Source organism: Mya arenaria, chromosome 5 (assembly GCF_026914265.1).
Source record: "Mya arenaria isolate MELC-2E11 chromosome 5, ASM2691426v1".
Lineage (NCBI taxonomy): Eukaryota > Metazoa > Mollusca > Bivalvia > Myida > Myidae > Mya > Mya arenaria.
The window spans coordinates 14,048,854-14,069,276 of NC_069126.1; the positions used below are offsets into that span (position 1 = coordinate 14,048,854).

Consider the following 20,423-nt stretch of genomic DNA (forward strand, 5'->3'; position numbering starts at 1 on the left):
CCAGTCATGACCGTCGTTGGAACCATTGCCCTGGCCGAATGTTGTCAGGACTGGGACCCGAGTGCTTGCGCTCTGCTTGCTCAGTCTCACAAAGATCTATGTGCCGACTCGACGTTTGCAAACAACACCTGTGTGCGATTTTGTGGAAATTGCCGTACGTTCATTTATTCTTTGAACCTTTAATGTCGTATTTCACACGAAAGCAGACGACGTTCAGCTATTTTGAAAAACGCCATGAAACAGTCCTTTGTAAAAATACATGTAGTCTACATACAGAAATGTATATTTCCAAACAACTTTATTCATATAATTCCATAACAATTTAAATTTAAATACATAAATTACGTTACTGATATTTTATTACGATAAGAAGTTGCAATGTAATGGTCAGTTATCTGCTTATTTACATATAAACACGTAATACTGTGTATCAGTGGATGTTGGATTCGATGTAATATTTGGTATTTTGTATTTAGCTCTAGATTGTTTCTCGTGCCCAACCCCAGTGATGAGTCCGGATGATTGCAACACGACTTTGACATGCGCATTGGGAGAGGTAACTTGCAAACCGAATACTATATTTCTACCCGAGTCTTCCGTTCTTTGAGTATGAATACCGCGCGCTCCTGAAAAAGTCCCTTAATTATGCATACCGTTGTTTGGATGGTTTTTTTTAGTCCCTATGTATATGCTCGAGTTCATTTTTGTGATCTAGTGAAAATGGAACGAGCTGAACGAAGCCGCAGGCCGAGAAAGCTAGCACTATTTTCTGTGGAACGCCAAAATGAACTCTTACTTATTTGACTCACAAGATCCGCCTTCTATACAGTGAAGTGATTTGGCACGAAAGTTATATCACCCAGACGTTATAGCTTAATTAAATCAGTAAGGGAGTGCCGTGCGGTGGCATTTGTCGCGGCTTCTCGTAATATGTCAAAATAGTAAATCAAATAAATTGTTGGTTGTACAAATAGGGCAAAAAGCACCGAAAGCTGTTTTTTATGTGTGTTTTTTGTAAATAATCAACAAACTGTAGTTTTTTAGATTAATATCATTACCTCGGTACGTTTGCATAGTACAGTTACTGTAATGACATCGTTAATTTTGTCATTCATAATGATGCTATGCTCTTTTCGCATGTGAATGCATATCAACAAAAACATTTTGGTACTAAATTGTGCTTGTTTCGTTGTATATGAGAAAGCAAATAATAAAAAAAAACACTAGAAGATCAAACGTAAATACTGAATTTCATGTGAATATTGTCACATTAATATTTTAAATGTGTACTGAAAAGTCGTCAATACGATTCGATAGCTGATCACACGATTTACAATTCTGGTTCATGACACGCAAGCTTCAAATGCCACCACACAACGGCATCCTTGGCTGTCAATCATAGTTACTTCGCGAATGTTTAGAGGGAACAGCAAACTTTAAAAAGACATTTCCTCGATTGTCATTGGTCAAGAATTATGTGCGAACACCAAAATATATTACTTTTTTTGTTTATCAAACAAAAACATGTACTATAGAATAATTATTTCTGTACTTTATGCTCAACTAATTCGGTTGTGTGGCAAGCGAGTGTCCGTATTCACTGATTCAGTTTAAATTTATGATGAAACAATCAGGTCTGCATGACTAAACAACTGAAGGCGAGTGACGGACATAGCGAGTACATCATGACGTGTGAGCACAGATCGGTAAGAATCAACTTATTTGTTAAAGACTATCTATAGTTATGCATGTTGAAAGGAAAGTCATTTAAAAGCCTTTAAAGACAAATATTCATTGAAAAGTGTATACGAATGTGTTTCTCTCTCGCGATAGAAATATAAAACCAACACGTTTTGTTAGAAATATGACTGAACATTTAAATTAATATGTATAATAAAATCACACAGTTAATGTTTAACTCTAATGATTTTTAAAGACTAGTGAATATTTTATAACTTGCTATATTATTAACTAACAGCAAGTTTAGTTAAAACTAACTATTGTTGCCTGGTTGTGACGGATGCTGACAACTTATAGAATACCCCTCGAGGCCGTGTCCTAGGACGAGACCAGTTCTAACAAATTAAGTACTAAATTTCTGAATATAATTGGCACAGATTTGCGATGGGTCCAACTTCGGGTTCGGCCCACAAGCCCTTCTTGGAAAGCGACAAGCAATGTTTGACGAGGAAACAGAAAACGGCTTGGAAATTCATGCCAGACAAGACCGGAGCGTCTCAATCGACTGTTGTTACACAGATCTCTGTAATATGCCCATTTCCATGACGACCACAACTACAACGACGACGGAGAACCCAACTCTAGCACCAACCCCAAGAACAACCAAGAGGCCTGCTCCGATATCAATACATTCTACAATGGGGCACATTCCAACCACTTCAATATATTCAAGTAATATCCAGCTTTTATTCAAAATTCACTTTATAAGCAGCCTCATATTGTGGCTTTTTGCAGCTATCTCGGATAATGTGTATCCCCTGCATTTTGGCCTCTTGCTTATAAATGTTCATATAATTGTTTATCAATGTTTCTTTAAAATATAAGACTTAATATGTAAACTGATTATAATTGTATATATTTTTTTCCGTTTGATATTCTATTGCTTTAAGCTTGCTTCGAATAGTCTTTCATGTTTCCTTCCGCATTCATAAAAGGTTAGCGTGATAGGTGTCAGGTTGAACGCCCCCAACTTACCATTTTATTTGATTGATTATGTGGCGTTGCGTATCACTCATTTCGCTTTTGATAAGCCTAGTCATTGTGCCCTTAAACAGGATAATAAATAGTTAGGCTATTGGGCTAGGCTTGTACTTCCATGTTTTATGGAATATTAAACCATGCCATTTTATGCTTGAACCTAATGTAGACGACAAACTAGTATTGAAATATTATATCCATAGACTGTAACCGAGACGTTGCTTTTCTGGTGGATTCTTCTGGAAGCGTTGGATCTGCAAATTTCAATACAGCCTTAGGATTTATAAAAGGCGTCGTTGCGGGCTTGCCTATTGGACCAATGGGCACGTTAACATCATTGATGACCTTCAGTACGACCCCAAATGTAAACACACGCTATTATTTAAAGCACACTCATTGTACATAATGTTGTGAAACGTTGCGTTTATTTATTCAGTGATACTCGTAAATGTAGTTTTGCTGGATATAACCTCGCCTTTTGATTGTTATAAAGAGATTGATATGTAATTGTAACTTTACCCACTTACTTTAGTTAGGCGTACCTGAACTCAGTTCCATATTGTGTTTGAATTTCATTTAGACATACAAACGCACTTGAAAGTGAAACTTGTAAAGTTAAGTATTAATGTGACCAGTTGTGTTTACATGTATATCTACATATGTTTTTATATATACGCTCGTATATACAGATAAACTGGTACTTCAACCAGCTGACATCAAAACAGGAAACTACAAATGCTCTGGCAAGCGTGTCCTATCATTCCGGTGGTACACGCACTGATCTCGCTTTACATAGTGCCAGTACACAACTATTTACTCCCGAACACGGCGACAGAACGCATGCAAATAACGTCGTCATTGTTTTGACAGATGGAAAGTCCAATATGCCAAGCGAAACGGTAAAACAGGCCAATGCTCTACACATAATTAGTCATGATGTCATCACCGTCTTTGTTGGTACAGGTACGTTATCACAAGTATCAGTTCATAGACTCATGTCACTAGCGGATTTAGAGGGGGGCGCATCCGGCGCGCGCCCCCTCTAAAATCGTCAAAGTTTACTTTTTATGTCAATTTAGGAGATAAAAAATAATAAAATACGCCCATAATGCATCATTTCCAACTACAAATTGTTAATTTTTCTTGATTGCTTAACCCCAAATCCATATGCAAACAGTTTATGCCATACACTTTCGGTTCAGAGGGAGGGGTGCATGTCAAAAGGTTGCGCCCCTAAGCTACGCCCCCTCTAACGTTGATTCCTGGATCCGCCCCTGCATGTATCATTTTTATTGCTATTTGCAGTTTTATTTTAAGCGTTGTGTTTAATATAGATATTTGAGCTAACAGTTGCTTTGCGATACATATATAGTATAAAAACCTTAAAACAAGTCATAATTTATACAACGTTAATCATTAGGACACTAAGTTGAGCAGGATATGTTTGTATGTATAGCCATGCTACATTATAAGTTTAAAGAAACACTCTTAGTACCAAAACATTTTTACCACAATTAATACAATTGTTTTTATAAACCAAATAGGATAAATAAATGTCGAAAACAATGGTTCTTATGAAGGATACCGAGTTTAATTTAAAAGAAAGGTGCAGAAAACACGGTATTTCTACCTTATGAGACCATAGAAAATCGCAGTAGATCTTTAAGCATTCACCAATCATTTAATATTTTTGCGTTTTCAGCTATTAAATACACAGTTATAATATTGTTAATAGTAATTAATATTTTCCATGAATGCATTATTTAGTAAGTAGTTGAGGGTGTATCACTCAAAATGTATGTTTATTTTACATGTGTATGTATTGATTTTGAATAAGAGTGTCACTTTAAGTAGAATTCCAATGTAAGCAGACTGTATTAAATAAGTTCTGGAAATCCAACATATTAAATATTTACCGTATCAAACTATCCGAGTGCATGTTTAATTTTCAGGACCTGATATGCACGAGTTGCAGACGATCGCTACAGACCAACACCACGTTTTCACTGTGCACGATTTCCATCTCCTTTCGTCGTTACAATATCAGATTCATCAGCTGATTTGCAGTGGTTGATGATCAACATTGCTTCAAATTGTAAAACAATAAACTTAATATTCCTCAATGTTGAAAGACTTGTTATCAAACAAAATATCACTCTATGATATCAAGGTCGAATGTTTTTAGGCATATCTTGCTTCTATTTCATTGGCATTTACGTCAATTTGAGTAGCTTGCTGGTATCAAGGAAAAATTTGGTGCATCAGATATGTGTTTTGATTCTCACCAAGCGCCAGCATCCATACTATTCAGTGGACTCGGAACAGAATAGATATTTGAATGATAAAGTTCCTGAAAACTTTTTACATGATGATGATGCTGTAGGTCAGTTTTTCAGTATGTAAATGACATGGAGCAAGGTCTTTGTACTCAAAAGTGTATAGATGGTGCTAACCTATTACTATGACACACTATTATGTCGAAAATGCTGGAAAATATTCCACATAAGACTGCTGCTTATAGCAGTTCATTTTTGAACCGGAAGCGTAAGATGGGGAAACAATGGTTGTGTGAAAAATTGTCTATTTTTTGGAATGATGATGTGTTTAACTGAAAAAGGTTGCTAAAATGTTTACAACCAAATGTAAAGAAACAAACTTAGACACAGTATAATTCCTGTCGAAAACATTTAGTATAGCTGTACAGCATACAGACAAAGATATTGGTATAAACTATAGGGGACATTATTGTCATCTGTTGAACATGACCAAAATAGATCGGCATTCACTCGACTTAAAATAATGTCATCCCCATGGACATTATTGATAGTGATTGCTGTGTTAATACAAATCCTTATAAAAGAATACCATTTGGAAAAATAGTTTTGAAAAGCGTATAAATGATGATGATGGTGATGGTAATTGTATCGTATAGAGAAAGCGAAGTGTTGTTGTCAGATTTTAATAATAATGTATCCATATCGGTAATAGAACGCGCTTTGAATAAAGCTGGTAAAAATAAGGTCAGTTGATTAGATGGTTTCCCTTTAGAAAGAACACAAGCATTGTACTTTAACATATACTATTGTGTATTAGGAGTCTGGCAAAATACCAAGCGATTGGGGTAAAGTAAATATTAACCCTATTGCAAAGGCAAATATGTTATACCATAGAAACCCTATAGTAATATAGAGCGATCACTTTAGCATTAAGTTATATTGTTCAGAGTTAAATGATAGACATGATGTTGATTGTATGCAGAGTTATGCGTACAGGCGGTCACAACCTTACCTATTGCATGCGAACAGGGGAGGAGGTGTGTGTGTGTGTGTGTATGTGTGTGTGGGGGGGGGGTAAAATTGTATGTGCATATTTAAGGTACTGGAGGATGCCGCCCTAACAATTGTATGTAGAGAGTTATGCGTACAGGAGGGTGTCGCACTAACCAACTGTATGTGCAGATTTAAGCGTACAAGGGTGACGCTCTTACCAATTGCATTTGCAGAGTGAGGCGTACAGGGGGTGACACCCTTACCAATTGTATGTGCAGAGTTATGCGTACAGGGAGTGACGGCCTTATCAATTGTATGTGCATCGTTAAGAGTACAGTGGTTGACGCCCTTACCATTTTTTGCAACGTTAAGCGTTTAATGGATCTACCAATGGTATGTGCAGAGTAAAGGGTACATGGGGTGACGCTTGAAACCAATAGTATGTGCAGAATGCCTACGTGAGCCCTTAACAATTGTATGTGCAGCGTTATACGTATAGGGGGCAGGATGCACTCTCTATGGAACGGTCAGTAGCCACTATTTTGTAAAAACAAATGGTATACTATTATTATGCTTTCTCTACTAAATATGTCGAGTTGCATAAGACGACGCAGTTTTTAGTTTGGAGTAATAATATCTTTGTCACATAACATATTATAGCATCTTATATAATTTCACCATATAAGTGCTTTAATTTTTTTGATATGTGTTCTGTCACAAACATAGCATAAGCTCATATACTTTCTCCAAATAGTTGTTTTAAATGAAACAAAACACGGCGGTCAGACTTTTTTAAACTCTGTATTATTAATATATTTTAAGTGAGAATAAATTATGAAAGAAATAGAGGATATTTGTTTATTTTAGTGTTAGATCGTATTTTATATCACAAGTGTCATAGAAAAAACATATTTTAAAAATATAGTTTTTCTATGATCACGAGTGAAATAAAATACGATCTTACACTGAAATAAACAGATTTTCTGTTTCTTTTATGCTTATTTTCCGAGTTTTATAGAATTTAAATTAATTTCTTAATTACCCCTTTTTTGAAAAGGGTGTTATTTACGCCGCTACCCATGGGGCGCCCCTCACGCAAAAGTATAGCTGTGCACTTTCCTATTTCCGGTTTGTTGAGAAAAGTTCTCTGATAATCATTCTTATAGTTCAGTATTTGCTTTTTAGTGCAAAGCTTTTATGAACAGTAATCAATGGAGTTTTATAAGTGCACATATTTTCCAAAAAATAACGAAAACACTTTTATTTTAAACGGGACATGAATACAGAACCAAATTACTACGCTCCCATTTAATGAATGAAAATTTGGAAGGTCAAATGTGTTAGGAAAACAAATGCGGATAATCATTGAATTTTAAACATTGTTCTTAGTTTTAGACTCTGTTTCATGATACACGAATATTCAGTCATCTTACTGTCAGTTACCAGTCTGTTTCGCTTGAAAACAGGTTTGTTTTCCAGGTAAAGAGTCAATGCCACGCTAGTTTGTTGACAAATTTTGAAGCGTGGGTGGGGTAAAATATATCAATTTATCTGTAAATTGTAGTGTGAATTTTCCGGGAAGCTCATATTACTTATTACAACGACAAACAGTTCAAGATACATTTCAACGATGATATAAACTTCTATTTATGGTTGAACAGTTGTTTTCGACTGTAATTTGATTGGTATGAAAGCAAATGTTCGAACATGCAGCTTCAAGATCAAGATACCGTTTGAAAAACGGGATAACCGGTAATAAACGATAAGTTGTTAACTTCCAAATATATATTTATTTTAACTTATAAAACATTTCTTTACAATTTCAAAAAAAAAATGCCAAAATTTTCTGGTTCAACGTGAAGTGTTCTGTTTTGATCAAGGGGAAGTAACTACAAAATATTTTAAAAGTAGTTCTGAAAGTTGATATTTTCACTTCTTATTTTGCAGTGAAAATATCAAAATGATATTTTCACTGTTGTTATTTTACTGATAAAACCCCATATTTCATCGAAAATCATAAAAGAAAATCGCCTACCGCTACCATCTAGGAGGGCTGCTCTATATCTACGACAATGTTTTATTCGTTAACTTTTCGATATCGTTACAATACGGCATGTTCATAAATGTTTTTTTGTTTATCTCGGAGCAATACGGCAAGTTCGTTAACTTTGTGATCTTGGAACTATAGCAGTTCTCAGTCGATCTCGAAAAATAACCGTACCCATGCAACACCATTGTTGATATCGATGTAAATTGTGTTGCATGGATACGGTTCTTTTTATCTGCAGAAACTTGAAAATGAACTTCTAAGACCTGTATAATGTCACTACTTCTGCATATAACATTAAACGGTTGAACACACATACAACACGTTTTCAATATGAGCGCCACAATGATGGACTTTTTAAAGACCCGTATTATTTCCTTGGTAATATCTGTTTGATAATGGCCGAGGTGTTCTGATTGTTTCCGAGTATGCCGGAGATGCCCGAATCGTAAAGATTTGTGCGCATCAGTGATTGATTTAGATTTAAACGACAGCTGTTAATTATTGCCTAACACTGTCATAGGCATACGGTCCAGGTAATATTAGTTTCTTTCGGAATGGAAACATGATGTTGCCGACGCTTGTCAAGCCTGTCAAGACTGTTGCAAAGTTCTGATTAATCTGACCATCCGGACCTAACCCAATATTGCACATTTTGATTCAATACTACAATCATAGATTGATAAAAACCCCAGCATTCAAATTCATGTTAAAATTAAATTATGTTCAATGCAATGGCAGTTTTCTTCAAATCCGCTGTACATATTTTTAGTAAATACGCAGTGAGCCGTTATTGATTATAAGCATGTTAAGCTGTTTTAGATAAGGCCCCACACAAAATGTAGTGGTAAAAATTATATTTTTTGTCCAATGGAAGGCAACATATCTCAAGAGTTGAATATATTGCTTTATGAAATCAGATGTTATTGATTTTATTCAAGTGAAGCAGTATAAAAACTGTTGCTGGCCCTGGCTGTTGGTTGTTTACAAAAAAGCATTTACACCTCCAAAAACTTAAAATATGTTAGTATATACTAACTAAAGTAAATGGTTATGCGGTCGCAGCAAAAGGTTGATTTAAATGCATACTTACAATTTTTAGCACATTCTACGATAACCCTTTGAATCTATGGTGCTTTGTAAAAACGAATATACATATCGAACAATAAAATAGTTTGACTAATAATTCTTTATAATGATTGAAAAAATATTTGACTTTGCAAACATTTGCATTGGTGAAAGTGACTCCTTCTTAAATAAAAGTTATCGAACTTAATTAATCTCATTTATAAGTAGGTCACATCAAATGTATTTGATACTTTTACTTCTTTGTTAGCATTTTATGTAAGGTATCCATTCCGTTGAATAATATCCCACCACAGAAAGACCAAAACGTTTTACACGATGTTACGTTCGTTATAGAAGACTCGAACGTATGTCCTCCTTTTAATAAACAAATAATAATTGATGCAAGGTTAGTGCCCGGAAAGAAATCTGTCAATTGAACGAATTTGTGTTGGTTCTTTGTCCAGCTCAGAGCATTCAAATGGCGGTAACCTCCTAAGTTATATACAAACGAGGCATTGCTTTGATGTTAATTATCGTCTTATTTGTTTGTCTGCTTGAATTTGAGTCACGATAATAATTGTTCATAATATTCAGTGATAAACATTTGACCGATTGTCCCTAGCTTTATTAACCCAGCAACGTGATTAATAACATCGTTGTTACCTTTAAGAGGTGAACTTTTTTATAATGTGCTCATATATTTACATAATTAGTACAGCTTAAACAGATGTCACAAATATGTATAGAATTACTGAAAATCATAACTGTAAGCAATATATTTCTAGGTCAACAACGATGAAGTTAACAACGGTGTTAACTTTAACAAAGATCTGAACAAACCACCCAATGTATATTGTAGCGAGTTCGAGAATGATAAACTTTGTGTGTTTAACGTTTCAACCAATTGTTTTTACGAATGTTCGATGAAATAAAATCTTGTGATAACAAGCCGTCAATAATTGAAAATGACTTAAAAGCAACCAGGCGCATTTTTTTAATAAAAGCAAGACTTCCATTTTTTAAATAGAATATAACTGGGAATTCCCTTTGAAGTTAAACTTTTCAAATCGTATTTATTATGTGTCGCCTTATGTTTTGTTTAATGTTCTTTTAACTTTAAAACTGGTGATGTTATCGAATGTACAGAACAAGTGTATCACAATGATTTGTATGTTATTAGGTTCATATAAGCCTGTGCGCTTGAGTGCCTTTAATAGTCATATTAATATTCACTGGTTGTGTTATTTGTCTACTTCTTGTTCTACATCTTATGGAAAAATTGTCTGGCCTCACTGAAATAACAGCACGAAGGGTATTTGCAAGTTATCCTTTTAGTTATGCCTGAATGATTCAATAATGTAAATGTACCGTCAACACCATGTGTGTGCATCACCGCAAAGCCTCCAATACATTCGAACACCTGTGTAATCGCGCCTCTGGCTTATCTAAAACGCGTGGGCCTAACAACGGGAAGTAGACTGGCGGAGGATGGAAGGCACCAGGTTGGAAAGCCAAAGGCCGCTTACTGACCACTACATAAGCTCTAACCGACCAATTAATTGTACAATACCTTTAGAAAATATTCCGCTCATCTCTGTTTCCGAACTCCAACAAACTGTAAGTTTATTTTTATTTACGTACGTTTTTGGGGGAAAAATAAAGCAGTACATCAGTATTCCAATTGTTTTCCAAACGAGGACTTTTTTCTTTTCTGAATATTGTAAATCGCTCTTGAATGTACGTTCATTTTTTATTGTTTTCGTTATCGTAATTATTTAATGTTTTATTTATTTTCTTATACAGTTTACTTTTACAATGGCCCGCGTGTTTTGTCTACTTATGCTCGTGATGGTCGGAATGGTCTTTGCCGACGACGAGGACTGCTCTGAACTTGGGTCAGTGTCGGCCTCAATAGTGTTTTTTTTATTTCGTGATTTTTTTTTAAGCTGGCTTTTTTACATTTCTTATATCTGAAATATTTCAAAACTTTTTACTTGCGTTCTTTATAATTAAGAGGACAATAATAATAGATTTCACATAAGAAATATGTTAAAGAATTATTTAATTAGATTGATTACACTGGTAAAACATTATATCGTCAACATGAGCATTTTAAACTTAATTGAGTTTTAGTTAACTGTTCCAAACTGTGATGCTTTCTTGCAGGGATTGCGATTGTGGCAATGTCTGCAAGGATGGACAATGTACTCCAGGTAAATACACATACTATTATAACACTTAATAATTTATAAACTCCACCAACAAGGACCATTGTATTAGAAGTATGCTATATTAAAATTTACATTGTCAACGCTTGATATGGCTAAATCAGCATAACACTATTTAATAAGTTTCTGAAAAAGAAAACATTTTGATGCACATCATTAAAGGCAAACAGCAGCCTTCCGCGTGATCGTGACTTTTCTTTGATATTAATGGTACTCCACAGGGCGAGTAAAGCACCAACTTGTTTATCTGGTCGTCGCTTTTTCGAAAATATTAATGCACGGAGGTTGATTTGAGTATGGTGACTTTCCTCTCTAATGTGATAAATACCGATATATGTATATTACATGTCCGACCTCCGATGATTTTAATGGCAACAATTGCATATTCCATATTTTCCACAGGCTGTCAGGTATACGACGTTTTTGTCAAGGCGGGCACGGAGCGCACGGTGTACGGTCGCCGCTGTCAGTGTGGTGCTGACCAAGACACTAAAGGAAGAGCCATTATGGTATGACGTCATTGCGGTTCATAAGTGCCCTAGCAAGTTTTTTTGTAAATACATGGAACATGCCAAAAAAAGTGTGCTCTTAAGGCGTGTCATATTGCAACACGAGTACTTTTATAACGTGCTTGAACAGTAACTTTAATAGCAGTTAATTTTGTTTATTCTTCCCTTGACATCCATGCCATAATTGCAAGTTTATTATTTAACTTGTCGAATTTGCCTGTTAGGATTGTGTGCATTTTGAACTAATTATTTATCATTTTCCTTTAGTGCGCTGAGGGCGAGAGTTTTGAGGGAAACCCCACAGGCTTCCAGATGTACGTCGCCAACCCTAAATGCTCGGACGATGAGCCTACGGCTGCCCCGACTGAAGCTGTAGTAGCTGAAGCTGCAACCGAGGCCACCCCTGAGGCTCCCATTATCTAAGCCAAGCTTCACTTTGATCACTCAATTTATATTGCAATTAGAAATTCTCTATATGTTTAACAAATTTATATCTGAATAAAGCATTTACAACAAAAACATAATTGTTTTATTGCATATAATTTTGTATTTTGATTTTTAATCATCTAATGCTCGTACTTTTGCCATTTTTTTAGAGCTTGATAATTCCGAAAGTACAACCTACTGTACACTATACCTTGCGGAGGACAAAATAGTATATATATCAACGTCACCTATCTACGACGGTCACATGATAGAATTACTATGGTAATTTTGCTTGTTACAATGTTTATATTGTATATAACATATATAAAATAATAGAATCATATCACAATTCGACAATTTCGATTTACAAAAGCGTAAAATCACCAACATGGCTTGATCTTTGTGACAACATTGTAGGAGCTTTGTCATAACGTTACGAATGTGGAGGTTTTCGCAAGGTTGTGACTACGTTACTTTTGCTTTACAACGTTATAATAAATGGTCATCTCAACGTTGTGGTACCGTTGTATGAAGTTTGTGTATTGGTTGTCAAAATAGGGTCGTGACAAACCTCATCATTCATAACCACGTGACAACGGTGTGCAACAAGGTTAAGACAACGTTAATACAACGCTGCCACAACGTTATGTGTTTGCTGGATAAGACTCGAGAGAACTAGAGCTAATGCATGAAAATGAGATATTTAATTGAATGTGTTACATGTATTTACGCAGGTAATTATAGTATTTTTAAAGTCTTTATTGAGTATACCATTTATCCACATACTCAACTATTATTCCTTAAAGTCTTATGTGAATAATTACAAGTTATGAATTAGGTTTTGGTCTTTTGAAAAAAAATATGATCATTCCAGCATTAATTATTTGAAACGAGTTTTGGGGAAATTTCGTTTACCAATGACGAAGGAAATGGTAAAAAGAGGCGTTTTTGCATTAGTCGCGATATCATTTTGGCTACAAATACACAACCTTCTTACAATGCTACAACAATGTTGAGGGAACCAAGCAATATAACGTTGAAACAACGTTGTATAGAGGTTGCGAAAGTAACGTTGTCACAACGTTATGGAAATCTCCACATTCGTAACGTTGTGTAAAAGTTATGGCATAACTTTGCTAGAGCGTTGTCACAAAGATCGAGCAATATTGATAATTCAACACTTTTATAATTCGATATTGTTGAATTTAGATGCTTGACTATTAGTTTATGTATAGTATCTACAAAATAAACGTTCAAACTAGATAAATAAACTTACTCACAATTGTTTTTTTATAAAGAAAATCAAATAAAAGCAAACTTTTATCAATTTAGGGAAAAGCGAGGTAATAAGCCTATGATATTGAATAAATATATCAGCAATTTATCAATGAACAACATGTGCACCATTTATTTTGAAAATGCTTGTTTGCTGATTTTAAAAAGAAACCTTAAAATAGTCCGGAATAAGGCAACTGCCCAATATCATATGACATAAAGTGTTAAAGTAACTTGCGCAACGTGAATTAATCAAACACGGTTATACATTATACTGTGTCTATCAAAACGACCAGGTTAACGCTGTCACAACGTTATGACAACGCTATTATCGTTTAAGGAAAACGAAAAAAAAAACAGAAGAAATCGCTGAATGTTTTTTTAACGCAAAGTTCGAAAAACGTTAACATAATGTTGGAACATAAAAAATAATTTTCATTCAAAGCTTGCAAATCATTATAAGATGCTTGCCTTCAAATATTTATTTCATTGCTCATAATATTAATGAAAAATAGTGGAAAATAGTTGCAAATACATTGAGTCACAACGCTGTCACAGTATTATACAGTAGCATTCCATTTTAAACATTGCACTGTGTGCATCTGTAATGTATGGTTTTTTTAACAGTTACCGATCTTCAGTTGTTTGTAATGATGATGATTGTCAATAAGAACTCAAGTAAAGTGATGTTTTGATTTCACTTTCTTTTCCTCAATTAAAATGGCAAATAATGTTACAACGTCATAAACACACGGATACGTTTATTCTAAATAAAGGATTTTTTACAATGATTTAGTGTTTTTTTTGTAATTATCAAAAGGAAAAAGATTTTTGCCATCTTCATTTTTTGCCAATCGTTTGTGTGTCATACTTTCTTGAATGTGACCATACAATGAGTCATACTGTTTTGTCCTCCGCAAAGTATCTTGAATTATCAACCTCAGGCAAAGTGGTAAATGTTCGAACATCAATTGTTTAAAATACAAAATTATAATACAATAAAAACAATTATGTTTTTGTTATGAATGCTTTATTCTGATGTATCTGTGTTAAATATATATAGATAGGTTTTACATTGCAATACAAATCGAGTGAACAAAACGAAGCCTGGCTTAGACAATGGGAGCCTCAGTGGCGGCCTCGGTGGCGGCTTCAGCTGCTACAGCTTCAGTCGGGGCAGCAGTAGTCTCATCGTCCGAGCATTTAGGGTTGGCGACGTACATCTGGAAGCCTGTGGGGTTGCCCTCAAAACTCTCGCCCTCAGCGCACTGAGTGAAAAAGATAAATAATTAGTTAAAAAGGCAAACATTCCCACATGGAAAATATGCAACTTAATTTAAATAATAAACATGCAATTATTGCAATAATATCAAAGAAAAAACAAATAAAACTAACAGCTAGATGAGTAACTTTTTGTTCAAGCACGCTTATAATTACCCATGTTGCAATATAACGCGCCTTATGAGTACCCTTTTCGTGGCTTGCTCCATATATTTGAGAAACTTGCTAGGTCACATAATAACAGCAATTACCACATACCATAACGGCTCTTCCTTCAGCGTCCTGGTCAGCACCGCATTGACAGCGGCGACCGTACACTGTGCGCTCCGTGCCCGCCTTGACAAATACGTCGTAAACCTGACACCCTGTGGAGGAAATGTAATTTAAAAGTGTTGCCTTTAAAATCATAGGAGGGCTGACACGTACTGTTCATTGGTATTAATAACATTAGAGGGGATGTCCCCAAACTCAAATCAATCTCCACACAGTGATATTTTCGAAATAGCGACAAGCAGATACATGTTATTAAGTTCAACAATGTTTTACTTGCCATACGGTGTACCATTCATATCAAAGAAAAGTCTCAGTCACACGGAAATTGTTTTTTTTTTCATATATTACAGAATACTGCTAATACAAGAACCTTCCGTTGGTTGAATTATCTATATTCTTAAGTGTTAGTATAATATGTGTATTCACCTGGAGTACATGTTCCGTCCTGGCAGACATTGCCACAGTCGCAATCCCTGTAAGAAAGCATCACAGTTTTGATCAGTCAATAAAAACTCAATTTAGTTTAAAATGCACATTTTGACAATATAACGTTTTACCAGTGTAAAATACATAAATGGTTAATTTGTTGAACTTAAGTGAAATATGTTTGTATTGTGTTCCTCTTTTATTATAAAAAATGCAAGTAATAAGTTCATCTTCAGCTTACGAACCCAGCTAAATTCCAGACATACAAACTCATTTAACTAGTTTCAGTTTTGAAATGTTTCAGAACCACGAAATGAAATGCAAAATAAGCCAGCAAAACAGTTAGAAAAACACAGGAAAATCAAGAATTGAAAAACAGTAAATGCCGACACTGACCCCAGTTCTGAGCAGTCCTCGTCGTCGGCAAAGACCATTCCGACCATCACTAGCATAAGCAGACAAAACACGCGGGCCATTGTAAAGGAAGACTGTAAGATGAAATAGTAATAACATAACGAAATCAATATTGTTTTAACTTAAAATATATTAAATATTCAAAAGCGATTTACAATATTCAGAAAACAATAAAAAAACGTATCCTGTTTAGGAAAATATAATAATATATAATGAAAGTACTTTTCCAAAAAAAAAATGAACAAATAAACTTACAGTTTTTGCAGTCCCAAAACAGAGATGAGTGGAAAGTGTTCCGATGGTACTGTACAACGTGTTAGTTAGTTACAGCTTATATAGTGGTCAGTAAGGGGCCTTTAGTATTCCAACCTGGTGCCATCTATCCATCGCCCGTCCAATGTCCGTTGTTAGGCCTACGCATGTTAGATAAGCCAGAGGCGCGTTAAAACAGGTGGTCGAATGTATTGCAGGCATTGTGTTGTTGCACACATTTTGTTACGACGGTACATTAACACATCTTATTAACATATTCAGGCATAACTTAAAGGACAACTTGCATACAACCTTCGTGACAAAAAATTTAGGTGAGGCCAGACAATCGACAGATCTGTTTGTGTACACTAACCTTGCTTTCAACAAGTATTTGTTTATTAAAAAGAGGACCTAAGATCGAGTCTTCTGTAACCGATGTAAAATCGACGACTAAGTTCTGCTCTTTTGCTCTTTCTATTTTGGGATATTTTTCAACAGAAAGGTTATTTAAGGGAAAATGTTATCAAAGAAATAACAGAATCAAATACATTTGATGTGACCTATTTATGAACGAGCCAACAAAATACGTTCGATACATTTCAGTATACAACTTAATTAAGTACTTTAACTAAGGCAGCTTTTAGTTTTATTTGCAAAGTTGTTTTCAATCATTATGAACAATTATTTATTTTTTCGAAATGTATACTAATAACCCTTTAAGCAACAAAGTGTTTGAGCTGATGTAATGATTAAATATTAAGTATTAAGTATGGCCTTAAACAAATAAATTATTTGCTGCCACAAAGTAAGTGGCATAAACTGTTTTTTTTTGTGTAAGTATATGTTAACAATCTAAAGTTTTTTAGAGATCTAGATGATATTTTGTAAACTTCGCACAGCCTGTGCCAGCAACTGTTTATATATACCGCTTCGCCCCAATTAAGTCAATAACGGTTGACTTCTGATTTACTAAAGAAATATATAAGACAACTTTGGAAAGCTGCTTTCTCATTGGACAAAATATAATGTTAGCCACTAATTTTTTTGTGATACCTTGCACAAAACTACAGATTCACAAAATCAATAACGGTACACTTCAATTCACTCAATTTTGAAAAATACTGCCATTCCATTGGAAAAAAATATCATTCTAACATTAATTGAATTTGAATACTGGGTATTTCATCAATCTGTATTTTGTAGTATTGAACCAAAATGTTTAATATTCGGTTAGTTCAGAAAGGCGAGTTTAATCGGAACTTTGCCATGAGCTTGACCGGCTTGACAAGCGTCGGCAACATTATCTGAACATTACGAAAATATGGATATGGCCTGGACCGTATGGCCATGACAATGCAATGTCGTAGTTAACAGATGTCGTGTAACTCTAGGCCGAACACTTGTGCGCAAATATTGTATCGACTCGTACATCTCCGGCAAGCTCGGAAACAATCAGAACACTTCGGCTATTATCCAACAGATATGACCTCGGAATTAATATTGGTCTTTAAAACAGTCTATCATTGCGGCGCCCATATTGAAAACGTGCTGTATGTGTGTTCATCCGTCAAGGACATTCCATGTTTTAGGGAGAAGTAATGACATTAAACGGGTCCTAAAAGTAGAACACTGTTCACGTTACCAAATGGGTGAACTGTTACGCTGTACGTCATGCCATACTTTGGTTAAAATGTTTTTGTTAATTGAAACCAGTTTCATAATTTCAAAGTTTCTATATTTACAAATTATTAATTTGTTAGATGTTTTTACAACTGTAATTTAAAATATGCAACTGTGTTTGTGACAGGTTAGCAAACGCCAATGATTTAGGATGTTGCTAATTGCCAAACAAAGGAGGTGCACGTCATTCGAAGTCATATTGACTTAAGCTAACTGTTTTATTGTTTCTTTGTATCTAATTTAGCACCTTGTTTTCATTGAGAACTATTTGAAATCAGAAGTAATTAGTTTGAGCTTAGCTGTCATTCTTTTTGAAGTATTTCCTGTTTTTCTATTGGTTTAATTTATGTAATGCATGACCGGGCCGCACAATATAAGGTAACAGATTTTTAAATGTTTAGAGGAGAAAAAAAGGTAGTTCTTCATAGAAAACGGACTCTTGAAATTTGTTTGAGCTCGGAGGTGGTTTTACCACAGTCCAGCAAACTAAAGCGTTGTCGCTGTTGTACAATATATTTGGTGTTAATTTTTGGACTACACACACTGTGTTATTACATCAAGTATTTGTTAAGGAAAGAACAACATAATAAAATCGTGAAAAAAACTTGGTGTCGTGAAAAGGATTTTGGTTTGGACGTGAAAGCTAATTCCCCATTGGTGCTCCAATCCACGGGTTTATAATAAACAATTCACGGCACAATAGTACTAAGCGTTATGATAATTGTGATCATTGCCGGCGGCCTCATCACATTTTTGTTTATCATGAAACCCATTTACGTGGCCAATCCCGATGCTTGCCAGAGATGGCCGATTTGTTACGATTGGCCAAACGTGATCCAATTAGTTGCACAAACATGGTGCTTTCTTATTAATAAACTTTAATAACGGTAAAATTTACGATAAAGACAAAATTATATGCGAAAATTAATTTATATGCAGAATTAATATCATGAAATAGAAGGAAGTAGTGGTTGTAAGAGTGATTGTAGTGGTATTTGTTGTTATAAAGCTGGTCTTGTTTGCAAGGTGTGTTTACAAAAGGTGACGAATGACAATAAATGTTCCGACAATTTTATATTGCCTTTGATAAAAATGTGTTTGAAATCGCAAATATTAGCAACAAACACTTTAAGTTAAACTCAGAGCTTTATTATGCCTTGTTGAAAACCTTACCGAACTATATATTGAAATTTAGTTGTATTACATTCGCATGTTTTTTATTGTACTTCAAAGGGGTTCTCACATGGGTCACCACGGGTCACAGCCGATGTAAGCAAAAAAGTAAGTGACGTTGAATTCTAAATAATATTTTGACAGAAAATATTTCTATGGATGCTGATTATAACCTTTACTTGCGGACCTATTTTATATCATTATGAGAGTGAAAACAAGCTCAACATCCGTGAGTCGGGAGATATTGCTCTTTTTTAAAAATTTAACAACATTTTTAGTTACATTGATGATATTTTAAGTATGGACAATCCCTCATTTACGAAAAGTGTCAAATTAATATACCCTTCAGAATTAAACATTGCCAACTTATCAGGGTAACGACGGTCTCTATCGATTTCTCCTCTCAGTGCAATAGTAGCGTCAAGATACGCTAGTTTAGCACTTATTTAGCTACTGGACGCAGTGTAAGATTTAGGCAGATAAGAAATACAGAATTTATGAGGGTCAATGTTAAGTCATGAGTTGACCCGTCCTTTTATGATAAGTTGCGATAGAAAATTTCAGTTTTGGATGATTTTAGATTTAGCCATAATCATGTAGAGCTGTATATAGGGGAAACGCTAGTTGATAAAGTACTAAAATATCAAATCATCTCTGATAAACTTACTTCTTTTACATATTATATTCCGTGTCTTTTTGTTAAAGTCTATAATTAATCGTTTATCAAGATATTTAATTGGGGCCATTTCAACACCTTTATTTTAACAGTGTGGTTATTGTTCTAATAGCGGTGTAACACAAAAAAATAATAAATCAAACACGTCCGATCAAAATGCTTTGTTTTTAGATATTCAACTTGGAACAACAGATGACTTATTGACCATCAAACTTTAAGGAAAGCGGAATAATTTTAACTTTAAAATTAAGAAATATCCGTCTTTAGATTGCGATGTTCCAATGCCCCCGCCTTATGGTGTCTTCATTTCGCAATTAGATAAATTCGCAAGAGTATGTTCGGGCGTGGATTAATTTTGTAAATTAATAATTGCTAGATTGTTAAAACAGGGATTTAGATATTTGAAATTTAGGAAAACATTCTCTAAGTTTTTTTTATTTAGCCTAACGACATACTCTTTGTCTTTGAATGACATTATCATACCTCATACATTATTCAAGCAAACTCCCTACTTGAATTGTAAACTGGCTTTGTTATAAAGTTTCAAGGGAATCTTTACTGGGGTGTTTAACTTGCTTAATTTTACATTCTGGAAGGGAGTTACATAGTGGTTCTGTAAACTGGTTTTGTAATAAATTCTGGAAAGAAAATCCTTATTAGGACAATAAACTGGCTTTATATTACACTCTGGAAGGGAAATCCATACGG

General features: G+C 34.7%; 2 protein-coding genes across 3 annotated transcripts in view; both read left to right on the forward strand.

Moving 5' to 3' along the window:
• Nucleotides 1-4,984, forward strand: part of LOC128234437 (collagen alpha-1(XIV) chain-like) — a 28,577-nt gene extending 23,593 nt beyond the window's left edge. Inside the window, exons 1-6 of one of the 2 annotated variants that reach the window (XM_052948684.1) lie at nucleotides 483-556; nucleotides 1,635-1,706; nucleotides 2,118-2,412; nucleotides 2,922-3,082; nucleotides 3,408-3,681; nucleotides 4,671-4,984. In XM_052948684.1, coding sequence (XP_052804644.1) covers nucleotides 509-556; nucleotides 1,635-1,706; nucleotides 2,118-2,412; nucleotides 2,922-3,082; nucleotides 3,408-3,681; nucleotides 4,671-4,792 — 972 coding nt within the window. In that variant the 5' untranslated portion in view covers nucleotides 483-508 and the 3' untranslated portion in view covers nucleotides 4,793-4,984. Of the gene's footprint in view, nucleotides 1-482; nucleotides 557-1,634; nucleotides 1,707-2,117; nucleotides 2,413-2,921; nucleotides 3,083-3,407; nucleotides 3,682-4,670 lie in introns of those variants that run through there. The other variant, XM_052948685.1, reaches the window with a different exon arrangement.
• Nucleotides 4,985-10,917: 5,933 nt separating this feature from the next.
• Nucleotides 10,918-12,262, forward strand: LOC128235463 (uncharacterized). The gene is made up of 4 exons (XM_052950283.1): nucleotides 10,918-10,997; nucleotides 11,269-11,315; nucleotides 11,733-11,839; nucleotides 12,107-12,262. Exons 1-4 carry the CDS (start codon nucleotides 10,918-10,920, stop codon nucleotides 12,260-12,262), a joined length of 390 nt encoding a protein of 129 aa, XP_052806243.1.
• Nucleotides 12,263-20,423: the final 8,161 nt, after the last annotated feature.